Genomic DNA, 22895 nt, shown 5'->3' on the forward strand with positions numbered 1-22895 from the left:
AAACACTATATATTAAACAAAGCAGCAGAAAATAGGACTATCAACACCCACAACAGAGATCTTCGAAGGAAGAATAAAAAACCTGACTATTCAGGAAAGACATAGTTAAGTGGCCCTTGTGCAAATGAGATCAGTTTACCTGCTTCTTGGAAGAAATACCCTAGGCTTGTCCACAGTGTCGTAGATGGGGCCCAATCATTAGTTTTTCATTGCGAGTTGCAACACCTTGGTTGTTCATTGATTGCTTTGTCATATGTGCCTTGACCGCGGGCCTTCAGCAGACCGAGTAACCCCCTGCTGGAGCCAGCAACTTTGGGTTCAAGCTGGTGGGTTTTTGCTCAAACCAGATGAGCCCGCGCTCAAGCTGCTGACCTCGGGGTCTTGAACCTGGGTCCTCTACATCCCAGTCCGACTCTCTATCCACTGTGCCACCACCTGGTCAGGCCCTTTTGCCCCTTTTAGGCCTGGAGTAGCAGCTTCCTGCTATTTGGATGCCTCATAATCCTCTGTTTGGTCTCTTAACCTTGTATATACCTCTTTGAGTTGTCTTTGCATTGAAGACTCTTGAACCAACTGAGTTTGGTTATTTTTCCTGATGGAACTCTGACTGCCAAAGATACACTGATGTAAGGCCCAGAAATATTGCAGTTATTTTGGTTCCATCAGAGTGGCCAGCCTAATGATGAAGCTTATATATAATAAAGAGCATAGCAGAGAGAATTTTAGAAAAAATGAAACCAAAATCTTAATCTTAAATTGTACTTAAAACCAGATACCTTCTGGATACAACTTACTGGAGTTAGAATGGGTGGATAGTCCTCTATTATGATTAAAATATATACATTTGTAACAAGTATAACTTTATGTGAAGGACAAACACTAGAGCACCCCAAAAGTCAGGAAAAGCACAAGGATGCCAGTTTTTCCATAATTATCTAACATTGTTCTGGAAGTACTAGTTAATGAAATCATCCAAGGAAAAGAAATGTGATATTAATATTGGAAAGGATGGGACAATATTATGTAAGAAAATAAACTAAAATGTATTTGAAAGTTTAGAAACCCCATAAAGAGCTTAGTTATACAACCAGTATACAAAAACCAATCACCTTCATATGTAAAAACAATAAACAATGTAATATAAAGAAAATATTCAACTTATAGTAACCATAGGGAAAGATAAGCTAGTTAAATATTAATTTTAAAAAAATCTAAAAGACATATTTATTCATTCAACACACACCTATTGATAACCTACAGTATAACAAGCAATGTCCCAAGAGTTACTTTTTGAATTTAGAAATTTTGCTGAGAAAAAATAGAGATAAATAACTAGAAAAAAACTGGATTCTTGGATAGAAATATATCCTATTTCTCCCACTTTTATTAAGATATAATTGATATATAACATTGTGTAAGTTTAAGGTATACAAGTAATGATTTGATACACGTATACATTATGAAATGATTATTATAGTAAGGTTAGTTAACACATTCTTCATATCACATAATTAACATTTTTTCTTGTGGTAGTGGTGAGAACATTTAAGATCTTCCGTAGCAACTTTCAAGTATACGATACAGTACTGTTAACAATAGCCATCATGCTAACTAAAGCCATCATGCTGTTCATTAGCTCCCCAGAACTACTAATTCATCCTATAACTAGAAGTTTTTACCTTTAGCCCGATCTCTCTCTCTCTGTTCATGTATATATGTATAGATAATATTTTTAATCAAGTCATCTCTCAATGGACACTTGGTTCCATGTCTTGGGTATTGTGAATAATGCTGCAATGAACATGGAGGTGCAAATATCTCTTTGAAATAGTAATTTCATTTCTTTGGGAAATGTGCCCAGAAGTGGGATTGCTGTATCATACAGTTGTTCTAGTTTTAATTTTTTTTGAGGACCTCCATTATGTCTTCCATAATGGCTGTACAAATTCACATTCCCACCAACAGTGCACAAGGATTTCCATTTCTCCACATTTCCACTAACACTTGTTATTTCCAGTTTTTCTTTTTAATTTATTGATTTTAGAGAGGAGGTTAGGGAGAGAAAGAGAGACAGAAACATTGTTCTGCTTCTATATGTGCCCCAACCAGGGATCGAACCAGCAACTGCTGTGCATCAAGACCACGGTCTAACCAACTGAGCTATCCAGCAGGGCATTTGCAGTCTTTTTTTTTCCACAGAGACAGAGAGAGTCAGAGAGAGGAACAGATAGGGACAGACAGACAGGAAGGGAGAGAGATGAGAAACATCAATTGTTCGTTGAGGCTCCCTAGTTGTTCATCAATTGATTTCTCATATGTGCCTTGATCCGGGGGGGGGGGGGGGGCTACAGCAGACTGAGTGACCCCTTGCTCGAACCAGCGACCTTGGGCTCAAGCTGGTAAGCCTTGTTCAAACCAGATGAGCCCGTGCTCAAGCTGGCGACCTCGGGGTCTCGAACCTGCATTCTCCACATCCCAGTCCGATGCTCCATCCACTGCGCCACTGCCTGGTCAGGCTGCAATCTTTTTGATAAAAACCATTTTAATGGGTGTGAGGTGGTAAGATATTCTCGTAAAAATACTACCTACCCCTCAATTAACTTATAATTAATTGTAATCTAAATTGAAATAAAAACAGGAATTTTAGAGGGAATTAATAAAATAATATTTTTATTTCTAAATAAACACATATTGTGAAATTATGGAAAAGGGGAGTAAGTAGAGAAGACTTTCTCTCCCAGATATTAAAACCTATTAAGAAGATATTATAATTAGAATAATTTGGTACATAAAAGGAAATAAAAAACAGATTGATGGAATATAATAAAGAATCAAAAATTAGATTTAAATATGTGTGGATATTTAGCTAATGATAAAGGTTGCCATTTTACTTATTTTTAAAAAGATTTTATTTCCTGTGGTGGTGCAGTTGATAAAATGTCAACCTGGCACCCTGAGGTTGCTGGTTCGAAACCCTGGGCTTGCCTGGTCAAGGCACATACGAGAGCTGATGCTTTCTGCTCCTCCCTCTGACCTTTTCTCTCTCATTCTCTCTCTTCCCTTTCTAAAATGAATCAAAATCTTTTTTTTTGTATTTTTCCGAAGCCAGAAACAGGGAGGCAGTCAGACTCCCGCATGCGCCCGACCGGGATCCACCCGGCACGCCCACCAGGGGGCGATGCTCTGCCCATCGGGGCATTGCTCTGTTGCGACCAGAGCCACTCTAGCGCCTGAGGCAGAGGCCATAGAGCCATCTTCAGCGCCTGCCCGGGCCAACTTTGCTCCAATGGAGCCTAGGCTGTGGGAGGGGAAGAGAGAGACAGAGAAGAAGGAGAGGGGGAGGGGTGGAGAAGCAGATGGGCACTTCTCCTGTGTGCCCTGGCCGGGAATCGAGCCTGGGACTCCTGCACGCCAGGCTGACGCTCTACCACTGAGCCAACCGGCCAGGGCTGAATCAAAATCTTAAAAAATAAAAAGATTTTTTATCAATATTTGACTCTACAAAGAGAAGAAGAATGGGAGAGTGAGTAGTATCAACTCACAGTTGCTTCACTTTAGTTGTTCATTGCTTGCTTATCGTATGTGCCTTGACCGAGCAAGCCCAGGGTTTCAAACCAGTGCCAAGTTCAAGGTCAACACTATCTACTGTGCCACCACAGGCCAGGCAAAATTGGCATTTTAAACACTTAATTAAAAAGGGATTATTTGAGCCTGACCAGGCGGTGGCACAGTGGATAGAGCGTCGGACTGGGATGTGGAGGAACTAGAGCAATGGGTTACTCAGTTGGCTGTAGTCCCCCCCCCCTGTCAAGGCACACACGAGAAAGCAATCAATGAACAGCTAAGGTGTCGCAACAAAATCTGATGATTGATGCTTCTCCTCTCTCTCCGTTCCTGTCTGTCTGTCCCTATCTATCCCTCTCTCTGACTCTCTCTCTCTCTCTGTAAAAAAAGGGGGAGATTATTTGATCGTTGACATTAGGACAATGTTCTAACTATTTAGAAAAAATAATTCTATGTGCTCAATAAAGCTGGAAAATATATTCATAATAACACTGAGACGTTATTTGCTTATGTTCATTATGTTGACATTTATACATATGGTACAAAAGCAATAGTAGGTAGAACTGCTGGTGCTTTTCTGATAATAAAGACAATCACACACACACACTCCATATGGATCAAAAATTTATTTGAAAACAAAATTTATTTATGAAAAATAATATTTCATAAATATTGGATGAAAATACAGGCTTTTCTAAGCAGTATACAAAACCCGAACCATGTAAAAAAATTGGTAGCCTAACCTGTGGTGGCACAGTGGATAAAACACTGACCTGGAATGCTGAGGTCGCTGGTTCAAAACCCTGGGCTTGCCTGGTCAAGGCACATATGGGAGTTGATGCTTCCTCCCCCTCCCCCTTTTCTCTCTCTCTAAAATGAATAATTTAACAAATTTTAAAAAAGAGTAGATCAATTTTATATCATCAAAATTAAAAATGTCTATATAGCAGAAGTCCAAAGAAAAGTATAAACTGAGAAAATATTTATAACAATTATTATAATCACAGAGGTCATTTCCTTAATTTAGAGAAAGTTCTTATATATTAATAACAAAAATATTTTAAAAACTTGGTGAAAAAGAAATTCATAGAAACAGAAATACAAATGATTAACAAACCTATAAGATGATGCTTTGTATCACTTATAATTCAAGAATTCTTCAGGTTTTGAAGCACAACATAAATAAATGAATTTCAGAGGTAAAATTTGCAGCATGGATAAAGTGAACATCCACTTCAGTCCAGCAATCTCACTTGTAGGAATTTATCCTAAGGAAATAATGACATAATTGCTAAAATATATCTGTATAAAAGTCTTAACTGCAATATTTTTGTAATAGACAAAGATTAAGATTAAAGGAGGCTAAATATCAGTCATTAATAGCATTAGTTAAATTTTTATAATAAATCCACACTACAGACTAGTATTGTATCTGATAAAAAGATGTACATAATATACTGCTCTAAAAAATTAGAGGATATTTTATAGCTTCATATTCATTTTGAAATATCCCCTAATTTTTATGAGCAGTATATATTAGGTTAAAAAAATAGTTTGCAGATTGGTACCCATAGTAGGCTCCCAAATTACTTTAAAAAGATATATGTGTACATATAATGTATACACATATGTATTTTTGTTGGTATATATAAAACAACAGCAACACCTAGAAAGAGTCCATTGAAGAATTAGTACTGGTTTTCACAGTATTTATCCTAAGATTGAGGTAGATGGGTTATCATGGTGGTTATCAGAAGGGTAAAGAATTTAAGATATTTTTATTTTTTGTCCCTTGTTTTTCTGGTTTACATCTGCTTTCTTCCATCTCACCTCAAAATCTCACTCCTAGTTCCCCCTCAAGGAAGCCTTCCTTGATCTCTAGACTGAACCACTTCTTTTACTAAATATATTAAATGTTCCCTTCCTTCAAAGTATCTTCCTGGTTTGTATGTATGTATAATTATTCCTTTAAGGCAGGGGTTGGGAACCTATGGTTCGAGAGCCAGGTGTGGCTCTTTTGATGGCTGCATCTGGCTTGCAGACAAATCTTTAATTAAAAAAAATAATAACGTTAAAAATATAAAACATTCTCATGTATTACAATTCATTCATTTCCTACCACTCATGTTCATGGTTGCGGGTGGCTGGAGCCAATCACAGCTGTCCTCCAGGACAACACCAAATTTTTTATTGGATAATGCGTAATGTACACGGGTCGTTGTATGGCTCTCACGAGATTACATTTTAAAATATGTGGCGTTTATGGCTCTCTCAGCCAAAAGGTTCCCGACCCCTGCTTTAAGGTATTGTTTCCACTATGAGAGCAGAGTCAGTGTCTGTTTTTACTCACCAATATATTCACAATAAGCGTAACACTTATGGCAACTCTCCTTTGTCCCCTCCCTCTCCTAATATTATAGTGTGGACAACTGAATTTTTCTCAATATTATGTGAAGGGTTATAAAAGTACAGCTTTTAGCCCCTCTATTACACAAAGATGAACATGTCAGAAACAAAAAAACGAACATCACACTAATAGGTGAAATATTAAGGGTGTTTCTATTTACTTCAAGAACAAGATCAGGAGGCCCTCAATAGCCATTATTATTCAGAATAATCCTGGAGGTTCTGGTCAATGGACTACATCCAGAATATGAAAGAATAAAAGATATAAATATTGAAAAAAATAAAAATAATCATTTGCATATAATTATGTATGCACACCTTGGAAAACCAAAGTTATCTGAAAAACTATTAGAAAAATTAATAAAAGTCACTAAATTAAATATATCATAAATATTTTTTCTGAGACAAACAATAACGTGGTAGGAAATACAATCATAAACTAAATGTCATTCCCAAAAGCAACAAAACAGTAAAATACCTAAGAATAAGCTTAACAAGTGATAAGTATGACATACCTGAAGAAACAAAATTTATTGAAGGTCATAATGTCAACAGAGATAGAAAACCCCAACTTTTCAAGATGTCAGTTCTCAAGTTAAAGTGCATATTCATTGCACTTTTTCAGTAAATATGAACCATTTTGTTCTGCAAATTGTTCAACTTGGAACTTGACACACTTTCACATTCTACTTTATACATTTCTGCATTGTTTGCACATTTAAAAAAGTAAGTAGTGTGAAGAGAGAGAAAGAGACTGAGATTTGAGAGATTTCTATTGAGGGAATATACTTGTTTTTTTTCCTCTAGTAGAGTAGTTCTTAATTCATTTTTAAGTAATAGATGCCTCTGAGAATCTGTGAGACCTATGATCCTTCCCCCACTAAAATTAACATATGTACTTGTATAATTTTGATAAAATGATCACAGAGGTTGTCAGTTAAGAATGCCTACTCTAGCCTGACCTGTGGTGGAGCAGAGGATAAAGTGTCAACCTGGAGCACTGAGGTTGCTGGTTCAAAACCATGTGCTTGACTGGTCAAAGCACATATGGGAGTTGATGCTTCCTGCTCTTCCTCCCTTCTCTCTCTCTCTCTCTCTCTCTCTCTCTTTCTTCTCTCTAAAAAATAATGAATAAAGAATGCCTACTCTAGGTTTATCAATATGGGTCCTAGTACCAAATTGGGTGTAGGCTGCAAGCCATGACCTTACGACAAGACTAGGTTCTCCCTGCAGTGAGGAGGCCAGAAGTAAGAGGCCCAGCAGTCTGCATCTCTCAGGCCAGGTTGTAGCAACAGACAGTGTTAGGAGCAACTTAACTCTGGCACCATGAATGAGGGCAGAGCCAGCAGGCTTGGGTACTTTCCCCAGAGATCACTTCTCCAGGTTTCAGGGAAACCCAGAGCTGCAGGAGCAAATGGGAACAGCAATACCTTCTATACATCCATGAGTTAGTTCTGTGGGAGTTTAGGGGAGAGAGGGAGGAAAGAAGCCAGAGCCATTTACCCAGGTTGGCCACTTGATAAAGGTGGCATTGACCACCTTGGTCACCTGTGTGTGTATACCTTTAGACTGATTATCGGAGTCAGATGCCTGACTGCAGGGGATGAGAGGCTCAGGAATATGGGAAGGGATCAGGAGATAGCACTTGCCTCCCTCACTTCTTGACAAGGCAGAGAGGGAGGGATCATTTCTGCATCCTTCTTATCCTCACCTGCCTCATTCTTAGTAGACTTGAATCTAATCCAGGGGCAGGTGTTCAAAACAACCATCATATCACATGAGGTTCACATAGCGGGCAACCAAGACTTTGGGACATATATACATGTCTTTTTAAAATCAAACAAGACAGCATTGTGTTGCTTTTGTTTTATCAAGTTGTAAGTTGATCCAAAAGTAGAAAAAGTAATAGGTCATTTGCATAAAATGGCCAAGATTAGAAGACTCCTTATCTCTTTGTGGACTAATTAATAAATCACATGAAAATTCCAGTTATAAATTTTAAAACAGGATAAGAAGTTGTAAAGGTTCCTGTTTGGCTATAACTGACAGAAACAGTTTCCTTGTGTTATAAATATATGTAATGAAAATAATGAGACCTTTTGGGTTTTCCTCTCCCACTAAATTTCTTCTCCACTCAAATGAAAATAGCATCATTTTATTTCCTCAATATAAAAAAGTAATGCTTTACTGATTTTTAAAAAAATGAACAGTAAAGTTTAAGGAAGTAAGACACGCCCACTCCCCATTTCCTTTTCTCAGATTTTTCTTCCATTTTGTATAGGAGTGCAGGAGAAATGCTGGACCTTCCTGACTGGGGATGAGTAGTGAAGGGAGGGTTGGTTAGGCAGGGACAAGGGAAAACAATATTCCTCAAAGAGGAAAAAAAGACCACTGCATAAGGGAGCAGATGCAGTCTCTCCCTGTTAACTAAAGAAAGGCAAATTCCAACCGCAAGGAGAAGCTATCCCGGGTTTCTGGGATTGGCAGAAGAAAATGAGTGGCAGAACTTGATGTGGTCAGGGAAGGAAAGGGGTGGGCACCTCCTGCCGCACTGCTGGTGGGAGTGGTAATTGGGGTCTTGAGCTCACGGGTGACGTGACTCTCACGTGAGCAGAAGCCAACGTCTGCAGACGTCCGTCTAATCTTGGTCTTCCTCTGGTCCGGTTGCCATCCGCCTATTGCCCCAATGGCGGGCGGGCCTGTGGCCAAGGAAGGAGGAGGAGGTAACTGCCCCGATCCCAGCAAGTCTGTGTCGCTGGGCGCTGCCTGGGGGATCCCTGTGGTGCGGGTTGAGGAGGGTGGAGACCGAAAAGGGACAAGGTCTGCTTTCTCAACACCCTTGCACTGTCTCCTGCCGTTCCAAGAACGAAAATGGTGGGTGTTGGGTGCTGTATTACAGGGAAGACCTCAGAGTAGGAAGGGAGAAAGAAACCTTTGGCGTCCAGAGCCTTGAACCGGGAAGAGCAGTTTATTAGGATTTATGTTTTATATCCTGGGCCATCCTACCAATCCAGGATCTTGGGGCTGTGCGTCTGTCTGACCATCTGTCATTCTGCATGTCTCTCAATAAGGCGCTGAACCACTCTGAACAAAGGAACAAAGAGTCTGCTCTGAATCTCCGCATGTCAGCATAAAGGGGGGGGGGATTACCCGTGGCCCACGAGAAGGGCAGGGATGGTTAAGGTCCTTGTCTTCACTTAAGCCCATTATATCTCCCTGTTATTTTATGTAGGAAAAAGGTTGTGACAGAGCCCACCAGAAAAATGATTGTCTTTGGGAGGGTGGTGTAAATGCGTCGGGAGGGGAATTAAAGAGATCTCTTCGTGTTTCTTTCCGCCCGTTTTCCATACTTCCTCCACCCATCTACCCCCACCCCACGCGCCTCTCCTCTTCTCAGTTGTTCCAAAGAGGTGTGGTTTTTGCTGGGAAAATGGCCGTTCGTCGCCGGGGGCAGAGAGGTGGACTGGGGGGAGGGCGTGAATGGATGGACGCTGTGCGAGAAGAGGGCTGCTGTCCGCGTGGTCCTGAGAAGTAGGGGGTAGGACAAGAAAACTAAAGATAAAATCCATTTGACTACCAGGACCTTGAATTCTGAAAGCTGGTATTGAGATTCTCTGAAGTGCTGTTCTGTCCGCGCATCCATCCGCCTCTGTCCAGTCGCCAGTCTGTGTCTGTGGATCTTGCACCTGAAGGCCAGTCCGACCCAAGAGCAAGAAGAACATTGTCCAGAAACAAGTGGGTCAGAATGAGGTTTTTGGCACTGTTTGGGGGCCCCTGGAATGGAGAATGGTGGAGACTGCAAGCTCGAGTGGGTCCGTGGGCCCTCTCTGCATCCCTCTCCTTCCCTCCTCTCTCCACCATTTCAGAGCTTGCAAAAGAGAGCTCTCTGCTAGTTCAAGAAGGGGAAAAGAAGAGGCTGAGAAGGGGAGGGTGTCACAAGAGTGTTGGGTTGGGGGTAGGGAACCTTTCTTCAAATTACTACTTTGGATACAGTCCTTGGTATCGGTCCATTTATCACGCATTCAGTCCCAGTTGTCAGCCCTTAGGTTTGGTGGAGGCGGAAACCGAGAGGAGGGATGAAGGAAATTCCTCGGCAGCAGTGCAAGTTGATACAATGGGTCGGGGAGGAGTGTCCCGATACCTCTGAGGCAGTAGGGTTGGTAAACGGAAGGATAAAATTTCAAACCATTGTGTATTTTACCCGTCTGACTTCTAGAAACCCTTCCTCCACCACCGAGGATTTCGTTACAGAGAAGAGGGTGTGGCACCACCTTCGCAGAAAGTGATTTTCAGGGGGTGCGGGTGAGGTGGAGGATTGCAGGAGATCTAAAGAGGAGGGGGAGGGAGCTAATGAATTTCAAAGCCGCAGCACTGTGAGGAGAGAAGTATACTCTAGGTGGGAAATACTGGTCTCTGAGAATGAGGATGAGGGCCAGGGATTGGGGAGAGGGATCTGTGTGCAGTCCCGGGTCACGTCATCTGTCCTCTGAGCTCTTAGCAGTTCCCTTCCCACCCCTTTTGTATGCAAGTTTGCAGAACACAGTGCACTTCTAGACAAGCAAGATAACGAAGAAACTGTCTGGCTGGACCTGTGAAGGTACAAGTGAGGGTACCACTGCCCCAAGGACATCTGGAGGGGCAAAGGAGGTAGGGAACTGATTAGATACTTTATATTGAACAAACTGGGATGAAGTGGTTGAACATGAGGCTGGAGAATCTAGAGGTGGGAAAATTTTTCAAAATTTACTTCCTTATGGGGAAAAAGGATCAGTGATCTAGCCCTGAGTCCCTGGCAAGTCCCTGTCCCTTTGTTGGCCCTTAGTTTAGCCTGTATGCATACAAAGACACAAAGGAGGAGACTGAAGCCTCAAATATTTCCTTCTTTCCTAGGTGCTGCTGTATCTGCATCTGCTGCACAGACTGCCAGCTCTAGCTAAAGACTCCACACCGATTTAGGAGTACTTTGAGCCATAGCAAGCCCGCTGTGTGGGTTAAGATATCAGCTCACAGATTTCCCCTCTGACATTCGCCACAGGATGGGTCGTACTCGGGAAGCTGGCTGTGTGGCTGCTGGTGTGGTGATTGGAGCTGGCGCTTGCTACTGCGTATATAGATTGACTTGGGGGAGAGATGACAGCGAGAAAGTCTGGGACTACGACGATGACGACGAAGATGAGGAATCGAGTGATATTACAGAGATTGAGGTGGAGACTGAGAAAAGAGCTAATACTGGGGTAGAGGCCAGAGCTAGACTTCAGGGTGACTCAAAGGCCAAGGATGAGGTGGATGTGGAACTCAAGAGTGGCCCAGTGGGAAAGGAGGAAGCTCACCCAGGGGCTCAGAGAGATGGTGGCCTAGAGGCCAAGGCCAAGGCACTTTTCAGCACCCTGAAGGAACAGGCAAGTGCAAAGGCAGGCAAAGGGACTAGGTTGGGTATCATCTCTGGGACCAGGACTCTTGCATCGAGTTTACCCTGCCCAGGAGGCAGGGGTGGAAGTTGCCACCCCACCAGGAGTGGGACTAGGTCTGGGAACAGGGTAAGTGGAAAGTCCAAGGGAAGGGCTCGAACTAAGAGCACTAGGACTCCAGCTACATCATGGCCTGTTCGCAGGGGCAAGTTCAACTTTCCTTATAAAATTGACGATATTCTAGGTGCTACAGACCTTCAAAAGGTCCTCAACATCCTGGAAAGAACAAATGATCCTTTTATTCAAGAAGTAGCCTTGGTCACTCTCGGTAACAATGCAGCATACTCATTTAACCAAAATGCCATTCGTGAATTGGGTGGTCTCCCAATTATTGCAAAAATGATAAAAACGAAAGACCCTATTATTAGAGAAAAGGCTTACAATGCCCTTAATAACTTGAGTGTGAATGCTGAAAATCAGGGCAAGATTAAGGCATATATCAGTCAAGTGTGTGACGACACCATGATTTGTCGCTTGGACTCAGCTGTGCAGATGGCTGGACTAAGACTGTTAACCAACATGACTGTAACTAATCATTATCAACACTTACTTTCCTATTCTTTTCCAGACTTTTTTGCTTTATTATTCCTGGGAAATTACTTCACCAAGATTCAGATTATGAAACTAATTATAAACTTTACTGAAAATCCAGCCATGACACAAGAGCTGGTCAGTTGTAAAGTACCACCAGAATTGATTTCCCTCTTTAATAAAGAATGGGACAGAGAGATTCTTCTCAATATTTTAACCCTGTTTGAGAATATAAATGACAACATAAAAAATGAAGGGTTTGCATACTCCAGAAAAGAGTTCAGCAGAAGTTCACTTTTTTTCTTATTCAAAGAATCTGGGGTATGTGTTAAGAAAATCAAAGCATTAGCAAGTCACAGTGATCTGGTGGTGAAAGTAAAAGTTCTAAAAGTATTGACCAAACTTTAATCGGGGCTCTGTCCCAAACAATATTGAGATTTTTTTTTTTTTAGTTTGCACTTGGGAACAATACGTTTTATAAATTCTTTAATTTTCACTGTTCTTTAATTTATATGGCGAACAGATACTTTCAGCTGCTATTTTGTAATAATGAGTATCACCAATCAACGGTGATGATGGTTATGATTGTTGGTTTTAGGATGGACCATTTAAAAAATGCCAAACGAATACAAGAGCTTGTAAAAAGAAAGCACTTATTGATCCTATCTTGCTACCTATATTGAGATATTTTTACTCCTTACCTAAAATGACAGCAAAATATTCATGAATAACCTACACCTTTATATTGGTTTACATATGTTAATCTTAGACTTGTGTTTCATCAATAAAGTCGTGTGTTTTAACTAGCAAAAAAAAAGAAGAAATGTATCATGTTCTTGAGTTTATGAAATATCTGAGAAGGTAAGATGTATAGAAACAAAGAATAACAAAACCAGGAGCCACTGATCATAGCTAGCTGCTTCTTATTAATGCATAGAGGTGGCAAAAAGATCTGAGGGCAAAAATGCACAGAGAAAGTTTACAGAAGAGGGGATGCTTTAGTAAGCTGGGCTTGAAAGATAGGATAGAAACAAGGCAGAAGGGCATTGGAGGGAGGAGGAGTGGTGGGAAGAAAGCATGGAGTTGGGAACCCTGCCCCAGAGAGGAAGCTGGCTTGCCTAAGTGCAGAGTGTGAGGAAGGGAGTGATGAGAAATACAGTTCAGCAGTTAGGGTGAGTCTCGTTGGTGGGGGTCCCTGATTGCTAAACTGAGGTGTCTGCGTATTACTCCATCCAACCCTGAGAGACACCAGAGTCTTTCATGACCACGGGAAGGGCAGGATGAAAGGAAAACAATGTGGCTGATTTGCATGAAGGGTGGATGTGAGCTGGGGAGAGGACAGAAGGGGCCGCTGAAGATTGCAACACCAGTTAGGGAGTTAGCACCATAGTCTAAGTACAAGATGATGAAGGTGTGAAATGTCACTGCTGGTCATGGGGATGGTAAAGGGATGAAGGAAATGAGAGACCCCTGGACGAAGCTGTGCTGGGACCTATTCTGGGGGCCTTCAGGGAGGGACAATTTTATTTTAGAGTCCTGGGGACATTTGATAGGAAAACATCTTTCTTGGCCAGTCTTGTACCTATATAAGTGAATATGTTAGTTACTATTTATTTTTAAAAAACATTTTATTTATTTTTTATTTTAGAGAGAAGAAGGAGAGAAAAGGGGGTGGGAGGGGCAGGAAGCATCAACTAGTAGTAGCTGCTTCTCATATGTGCCTTGGGGAAAGCTTGGGGTTTCGAACCAGCAACTTCAGCACTCCAGGTCGATGCTCTATCCACTGCGCCACCACCTAGTCAGTCAGTTGGTTACTATTTTGAAGTAAGAAAATATAATAGAAGAAAGAACAATTTCTAGTGCTTCTATCAGATTTCTTTTATCAAGTTGGTTGAGGCAGGGCCTTTGTGGAATCATCGAGGGAGCTGTTGGCATCCACACCAGAGAAGATCCACCCCTCTTCCAACCCAGAGTGTGGTGAAAGGGTGTCGGGGGCGCTCTCAGTGTGCTGGTGGGAGCATACATGCATTGGGTCAAGGCCCGTTTGGACATGTATTTCAAAAGCCCTCAAGATGTTCATGCTCTTTGACCCAGAAATTCCACTGGTAGAAATTTATCCTTATAAAATTACACATTTTTCCTCAAAGGGAAAAGATGCAATATGCGTTTTGATATGCAAATAATAATAAGCATGAACAACAAAACCAAGGTATGTAACACTTTCTTTTTTTTTTTTTTTTGTATTTTTCTGAAGCTGGAAACGGGGAGAGACAGTCAGACAGACTCCCGCATGCGCCCGACCGGGATCCACCCGGCACACCCACCAGGGGTGACGCTCTGCCCACCAGGGGGCGATGCTCTGCCCCTCTGGGGCGTCTCTCTGTTGCGACCAGAGCCACTCTAGCGCCTGGGGCAGCGGCCAAGGAGCCATCCCCAGCGCCCGGGCCATCTTTGCTCCAATGGAGCCTTGGCTGCGGGAGGGGAAGAGAGAGACAGAGAGGAAGGAGGGGGGGTGGAGAAGCAAATGGGAGCTTCTCCTATGTGCCCTGGCCAGGAATCGAACCCGGGTCCCTCGCATGCCAGGCTGACGCTCTACCGCTGAGCCAACCGGCCAGGGCCTGTAACACTTTCTTTACCTGCCCACTGCCCAATTGACTTCAAGAAAGACCTTGGCAAAACTTTGCAGAAGGACAGGAAAACACACTTGTAAACTCTCACCCACTTTACCAGGTAGACCAGGCATACCAGCAGCCCTACAGAAATGAAGTTTCCATAACCTCTTCCATGATGTCTCCACATCAGATACTGTTGCAGACCTGGCCTGGGCTCTCTGCAGGCCTCCTAGGGCATGGCTGATCTGAAGGTATGCCAATCACCTTCTAGAATTTTCTACTGTGTGGAGACCTTTAGAATAGAGTAACTTCTTTACACAATCTTCTGATTACCAGGCTTGGAATAAAATATTCTTTCTAATATCATAAAAAATGTATCCTTAGGAAATAATTAAATGCTTGGTTTGAATAAGTGTGAAGTATGAAAAACTGAATGAGCCAAATGTCTCCGAATAGTTACTTACTTAAACAAATTAGCATGTGTCTACCCTTTGATACATCATGCAGCTCCTGAAATCATGGTTGAACATTTACTTGGAAAAAATTTTAGTGTATAGTCTTAAGTGGAGAAACCAGTTAATGACTGTATATTATATACATGGTATATTCCATTTTAGGAAATATAAAACATTTACATGTATTAAAACTTTTGAAAGCTTTATATATCAAAATAAGAATGGTTGTGAATAATAAGATAATGCATGAATTTAATACTCTAATCTTTTTCTCATCTATGTTTTCTCATCTGTAATACATGTTGATTTGTGTGTGTGTGTGTAATTGTTGAGAAAGAAAAATGTTTAATGCAGTCTAGGTTGGAAATGAAATTATGAAGATGATATAGAATGGGAGAATGGCAGGATTTATGTAGATTTGCTTGGAATACATACTGAGTGAAAAAAATTTTAGACTAAAAAGGGTGATGTGTTAAAATGATAGATAAGTTGTCAATATGTGGATAATGAGTCCTTATCTGATAAAACGAGGCAGTGTATATAAGTATTAAAATATGCTGGAGCATAGCAGTTAATAAGTAAAAGTGAACAACCTTAATTAGCTAAAAGACAGGGTGGGTAATTTTTGATTTCCCTTTTTCTAAGGAGTCATTTTATCATACACTAGAGGCATTTTCATTAGCTTTATTGAGATATAGTTTACATATAGCAGTGTAAGTTTAAGGTATGCAAACTCTTAATTTGATACATTTCTATATTGCAAAATGATTACTGACATAGCATTAGCTACCACCTCCACCCTGTCACATAATTACAATTTCTTTTTTTTAATTTAGACAATTAATTTTAACAGGGTGACATTGATCAATTAGAGTACATAGATTCAGAGAAAACATCTCCAGATCATTTTGACATTTGATTATGTTGTATACCCATCACCCAAAGTCAAATCATCCTCCGTCACCTTCTATTTGGTTTTCTTTATGTCCCTACCTTCCTCCCACCTCCTCCCTCTACTCCCTGCCCCTCCCCCTGGTAACCACTGCACTCTTATACATGTCCATGAGTCTCAATTTTGTGTCCCACCTATGTATGGAATCATACAGTTCTTAGTTTTTTCTGATTTACTTATTTCACTCAATATAATGTTATCAAGGTCCATCCATGTTGTTGTAAATGATCCGATGCCATTATTTCTTATGGCTGAGTAGTAGTCCATACATACATATATACAATTTCTTTTTTTAAAATATTTTTTATTGATTTTACAGGGGATAGGGGAGTGCTGAGAAGTAGTTGCTTCACTCTAGTTGTTCACTGGTTGCTTGTCATATGTGCCTTGACCTGGCAAGCCCAAGTTTTGAATCATTCTGATCGCTGTTTCTCTGAGTTTGGCTTTTTTATTCAATAGATTCCACATATGAATGACACCATACAGTATTTATCTTTCTCTGTCTGACTTATTTCACTTAGCATAATGCCCTCAAGTTTCATGCAAGTTGTCACAAACAGCAGATTTCCTTTTTCTCATGGATGAATAACGTTCAGTTGTGTACACACACACACACACACACACACCACATCTTATTTATCCACTCATTCATTGATGAACACTTAGGATGTTTCCATATCTTGGTTATTGTGTGTAATGCTGCACCAAACATGAAATATGGGAATGCAGATATCTCTTTGAGATCCTGACTTCATTTCCTTTAGATATCTACATAGATATAGGATTGCTGGGTCTTCTGGTAGTTCTATTTTTTAATTTTTTGAGGAATCTCAATACTGTTTTCCATAATGGCTATACCAATTTAAATTCCAAACAACAGTGCACAAGAATTCCCTTTTCTCCTCCATACCTCTGCCAATACTTGTTCTCTCTCTCTCTCTCTCTCTCTCTCTCTCTCTCTTTTTGTGACAGAGACAGAGAGAGAGATAGACAGACAGAGAGTGACAGATAGGAACAGACAGACAGGAAGCGAGAGAGATGAGAAGCATCAATTCTTTGTTGAGGCATCTTAGTTGTTTTTTGAATGCTTTTTCATATGTGCCTTGACCAGGGGGCTACAGCAGAGCAAGTGACCACTTGCTCAAGCCAGTGACCCCGTGCTCAAGCCAGATGAGCCTGCACTCAAGCCGGCAACCCCAAGTTTCAAACCTGGGTCCTCAGCATCCCAGTCCGATGCTCTATCCACTGCATTACTGCCTGTCAGGCATCTCTTGTCTTTTTGATGATACCCCCTATAACAGGTGTGAGGTGATATTTCAATGAAATTTTGATTTGCACTTCCCTGGTGGTTAGTAATGTTGACCACCTTTTTGTGTACCTGTTGACCTCGTGGAATTTAATAAATAAACTGTTGAAATAAATCTTCTGAGAAATAGGGTCTATGGTTTTTTCTAAGAACTGTAAATGCTTCTTCAATAGACTCTCATCAATTTTTACAACATTCCTGATGCTACTGTGGTTTAGACATGAAGCCAAACTATGTTTATTGAAGTAGGATTGGTAGAATTCTAGAAATACACATACATGTTTTTGAGTTTCACAAGTTTCTTGTAAATGTTTTTTTAAGTGTTCTGTTTTCATTAATGAAATTCATTATAAATTCATTCTGTGTAATTTTATGTTTGTTAAATATTTTCATGAATTAAGTAATACTACTGTATTCATTGATCACAAGATAAAATTGTTTCCCCCCATAGTTTAGTATCTTTAAAGTTGACTCTTACAGTTGACAGTACCTCAGGATTGTGTCATAGTTTAATTGGAAGTATTTTTTTCTTTCTCAGTAGTATATAAAATGATATTGCTAATAATCAAAGGCATTTTAGTTTAATGAAATTCTGTTTATAGTCAATAAGAAAAATGTAGGCCCTGGCCGGTTGGCTCAGCGGTAGAGCGTTGGCCTGGCGTTCGGGGGACCTGGGTTCGATTCCTGGCCAGGGCACATAGGAGAAGCGCCCATTTGCTTCTCCACCCCCCCTCCTTCCTCTCTGTCTCTCTCTTCCCTTCCCGCAGCCAACGCTCCATTGGAGCAAAGATGGCCCGGGCGCTGGGGATGGCTCCTTGGCCTCTGCCCCAGGTGCTGGAGTGGCTCTGGTCCTGGCGGAGCGACGCCCCGGAGGGGCAGAGCATCGCCCCCTGGTGGGCAGAGCATAGCCCCTGGTGGGCGTGCCAGGTGGATCCCAGTCGGGCGCATGCGGGAGTCTGACTGTCTCTCCCTGTTTCCAGCTTCAGAAAAATTAAAAAAAAAAAGAAAAACAAAAGAAAAATGTAAATATGTACTTAATACATAAAGGATGAGTTTGCTTCATAATAAGTACATCATTTTGTACTGATAGAGGTTTTGCAGTCATCTGAGTTAAGAAACTGGTAAAAAGTAGAGGGGAGTCATCAGTAGGTATTAATTTCTGTAGATTGTGATTTAAAGCCACAAAAGCAGCACTATCAATCTCATTGAATTAACATTAATTCAAATATTTTAGTGTTGTAGCTTGATTTACTTTTAATATGTGAATGTTTTTGTTTTATACTTTGCATGGGAGTGAAGGATGGCAGAATCTGCCACCCCAAAATATGCTACTTTGGCATCAGGTTCTTTGTAGCTAAAAAATACTTGAAAGAGGGCAGGTACAAGAAGGGTGTTCTGACTTTCCTTTTCTTCCTGAAGGCAGGAGATAAAAATACCATTTGAAAGATGTCCTTCCTATATGAGCAGAAAAGGAACATTATCACCAGAGATGAAGAATTGAGGCCAAGAGAATTCTGTACAAACAGATCTTGTTCAAATAATTTTTATCTTTCTTTAGTCTTCTCAATTTTAGTTACTTTTATACATTTGCCTCTCTTCATTCAACCTAATATATTAGCATGTAAGTTTTGCTATTTTTTATCTTTATTTCCTTATAAAGGCTCCTAAGTCATGTAAAACTTATGTGAAAAATTTTGCATACTTTTTTCTTGTTAATCCATCTTTTCTTATAGAGTCCCAACCTAGAAACCCACGCATATAGAGAAAAGATTTTTTCCTCTCCTATGAGAGCTATAAGACATTTAAGCCTAGTTTTACATATGTAAATTATGAGTCAGCAATTCAAGTATTCATAATATCATCTGATTTAAACAGTGCATTCAAGTATTTTCTTTCTTTTTTTTTTCCTGTATTTTTCTGAAGCTGGAAACGGGGAGAGACAGTCAGACAGACTCCCGCATGCGCCCAACCGGGATCCACCCGGCACGCCCTCCAGGGGCGTCGCTCTGCCGCAACCAGAGCCACTCTAGCGCCTGGGGCAGAGGCCGAGGAGCCATCTCCAGCGCCCGGGCCATCTTTGCTCCAGTGGAGCCTTGGCTGTGGGAGGGGAAGAGAGAGACAGAGAGGAAGAAAGGGAGGGTGGAGAAGCAGATGGGCGCTTCTCCTATGTGCCCTAGCCGGGAATTGAACCCGGGACTTCTGCACGCCAGGCCAACGCTCTACCACTGAGCCAACCGGCCAGGGCCGCATTCAAGTATTTTCAAATCTGCTGCCTAACCTTGTTAAGTTACTCATTATTATCTGTACCTTGCAACCAAAGAAAGGAAATTGGTGTCCTAAAAATACAAATCATACTATTAGATTTTGAAGACATGAGCAGTACTAATCAAGCCATCTTTGCCAGCACCTGAAAGATAAAGTGACAAAAATCTTGCCTGACAAAGTAGGTAAGGTACAGATATAATTTTAAAAAGTTTTGAGCACAAGTAGAGTAAATAATATAAGAACAAAATAAAATATGTGTAAGAAGAACATTGGGACTGAAACAATTGTTTGACTTCTCATTTCAGGCATCAACTGATTATTTCATTGTCGTAGTTCTGAATTCTATTTATTAATATATTTAGAATTTTTCTATTACATTCTTTGGTGGACTGTACCTATAATTTTATTTTTATATCATCAAGTTTTGATATTAAGATTGTATTGTTTAATTTTTACTTACATAATGGTGTCTTGATAAAGAGAAATTTATCAATGTTTTTCTTCATTTTATTTTATTCTTTAATAAATGTTTTCCTATGTTATAAGGTCATGATGACTATCTACATTATCTTCTAAAATTTTTACTGTTTTGCCTTTCCCATTTAGATTTATAATTCACCTGGAATTTATTTTTGTATGTGGTGTAAAATAAATGTCAAGATCCCATTTTCCTCAATATGAATATCCAGTGTACTCAACAACAATTTGAGAAGACCATTCTTTTCCCACTACACTACAGTGTCACCTTTGTGATAAATTGTTGCTATATGTACGGATCTAACTCTGAAAATACCATGCTGTCCACTATTTGTTTATTCTTGTACCAGTGTCCTTGGGCACTGTCATAATTGCTGTAGTTTTTTAAATATATCTTAAGATTTGGTAGTATAAATCCTCTTTATCATTCTTTTTCATGATTGTCATAGTTATTCTTGGACCTTTGCATTTTCATATAGATTTTTTAAAAAAGTTTTACCAATTACACACTTACACACATACACACACACACACACACACACACACACACACACACACCATCTATTTAGATTTTGATTGGGATTGCCCTGAATCTATAGACCAATTTGGAGACAATTAAGATATTTCCAATATTGATATTTCCAATCTATTAACATGACAAGTCACTGGATTGATTTAAGTCTTCTTTAACTTCTTTCAATAATGTCTGAATTTTCATCTTTAAACTTGCACATATTTATTAAAATTATTCTTAAGATTTGGTGGATTTTCAATGCTATTCTAAGTTGCTTGGTTTTTAATTTTTGTGTGTGGATGTGAAACAGAGAGAGAGAGAGGGACAGACAGGAACAGACAGGCAGGGAGAGAGAGAGGTGAAAAGCATCACCTAGTAGTTGCTGCACTTTAGTTTTTATTGATTGCTTTCTCATACGTGCCTTGACAGGGAGTAGAGGCTATAGCAGAACGAATGATCCCTTGCCAGTGACTTTGGGCTCAAGTCAGCAACCCTCGGCTCAAGTCAGTGATTGTGGACTTCAAGCCAGCGACCATGGGTGGGGTCATGTCTATGATCCCATGCTAAAGCTGGTGACCCCATACTCAAGCCAGATAAGTCTGCCCTCAAACCAGTGACCTTGGCATTTCAAACCTGGGTCCTCAGCATCCCAGGTTGATGCTCAATCCACTGTGCCACACCACCTTGTCAGGTGGTTTTTAAATTTTTAATTTCTAATTGTTTACTGCTATATAAGAATAGAGCTGGTTTTTAAAAATATCAATGACTTTGTAATGAGTGATATTTATTAATTTTTATAGTTTATCATTCTGTAGGATTTTATACATATACGATCATTTTGTGTGTGAATTATGATTATCTTTTTTTCTTTTCAATTCTGTGGCTTTTATTTCTTTTATCTTTTTCTTATTGCACTGTCTAGCTTCCCTAATATGGTGATGAATAAAACTGGTGACTCTTTTCTTGTTACTGATCTCAGGTGGAAAGCTCCCAGTGTTTCAACATTAACTATGACTTTGCTTCCTTGTTTGTTTTTGTAGACAATGTTTATCAAATTGTGAAATCTTTCATTTACTCTTGGGTTGCTAAAAGTTTTAAATCATTTATAGAGGTTGAATTTTATCAAATGCCTATGCTGCATCAATTAAGATGATTACATACTCTTTTTTCACCCTCTATTACATTAATGTGGCAAATTATGCTGATTTTTTTTTTTTTTTGCTTCTTGGTGTTTTAAGGTATATATTTTTTGTATTTTTCTGAAGCTGGAAACGGGGAGAGACAGTCAGACAGACTCGCGCATGCGCCGGACCGGGATCCACCCGGCACGCTCACCAGGGGCGACGCTCTACCCACCAGGGGGTGATGCTCTGCCCCTCCGGGGCGTCGCTCTGCTGTGACCAGAGCCATTCCAGCACCTGGGGCAGAGGCCAAGGAGCCATCCCCAGCACCTGGGCCATCTTTGCTCCAATGGAACTTCGGCTGCGGGAGGGGAAGAGAGAGACAGAAAGGAAGGAGGGGGGGTGGAGAAGCAAATGGGCGCTTCTCCTGTGTGCCCTGGCCGGGAATCGAACCCGGGTCCCCTCACGCCAGGCCAACGCTCTACCGCTGAGCCAACCGGCCAGAGCAAGGTATTTTTATTTACAAAATGAGATGATGCAAAACAAAGAGATGTACAGTTACAAACATCAGATCATTTCATTTTATTTTCATGAAAAAGTATATTAATATATTACAGGAAATTCTATATAATAAACATTAGAAATTGATACAATAAACATTTGCCACTATTTTCTATGCTAATATTACTGTAATTTAAAGCTTAAATACTGGTTTTAAGTATTCTCTATAAAATAAGTACTTTATTAAATATTGAAAAATCATTTTTATAAACAAGATTAGTACATTAAAAATAGGCTCAGCATGTCCTTTCACCAATGTCCACTATAATCAAATGCTTATTTGTCCCTAAAAGCTAAATTACTCAGTTAATGTTAAAATTTTTAAGTAATTATCACAAGTTAAAGTAGCTATAAAAATACAGCATTTCAATATTATTTATTGTTATGAACAACACCCCTCTAAGGTAGAGGAGAATAAGTATAATGATATTGTATAGACTTGCAGCTCTGTGACCTTAGTTTTAAGTGGAGAGCACAAGCTCTCCTGAAAGTTGGAAGTTAAGGAGCAAACCAGAAAGACATACAGAAGGCTCATTTCAGAGGCTGTGGATAGTTGTGTTTTTGTTGTTGTTTCGTTTTGGTGTTTTTGCTCTTCTGCAGCTTGAAGATGTATCAATACATAAAGGATGACATGGTAGCAGGAAATACGTTGATCCTCCATCT

At 40.2% G+C, this 22895-nt stretch overlaps 1 protein-coding gene across 1 annotated transcript; it reads left to right on the forward strand.

Annotated features, from left to right (window-relative positions):
* The first annotated feature begins 8569 nt into the window (after positions 1–8569).
* ARMCX1 (armadillo repeat containing X-linked 1) lies at positions 8570–12771 on the forward strand. The gene is made up of 4 exons (XM_066248696.1): positions 8570–8693; positions 9551–9705; positions 10500–10617; positions 10861–12771. Exon 4 carries the CDS (start codon positions 11007–11009, stop codon positions 12375–12377), a length of 1371 nt encoding a protein of 456 aa, XP_066104793.1. The 5' UTR covers positions 8570–8693; positions 9551–9705; positions 10500–10617; positions 10861–11006; the 3' UTR covers positions 12378–12771.
* Positions 12772–22895: the final 10124 nt, after the last annotated feature.

Source organism: Saccopteryx bilineata, chromosome X, assembly GCF_036850765.1.
Source record: "Saccopteryx bilineata isolate mSacBil1 chromosome X, mSacBil1_pri_phased_curated, whole genome shotgun sequence".
Taxonomy (NCBI): Eukaryota; Metazoa; Chordata; class Mammalia; order Chiroptera; family Emballonuridae; genus Saccopteryx; species Saccopteryx bilineata.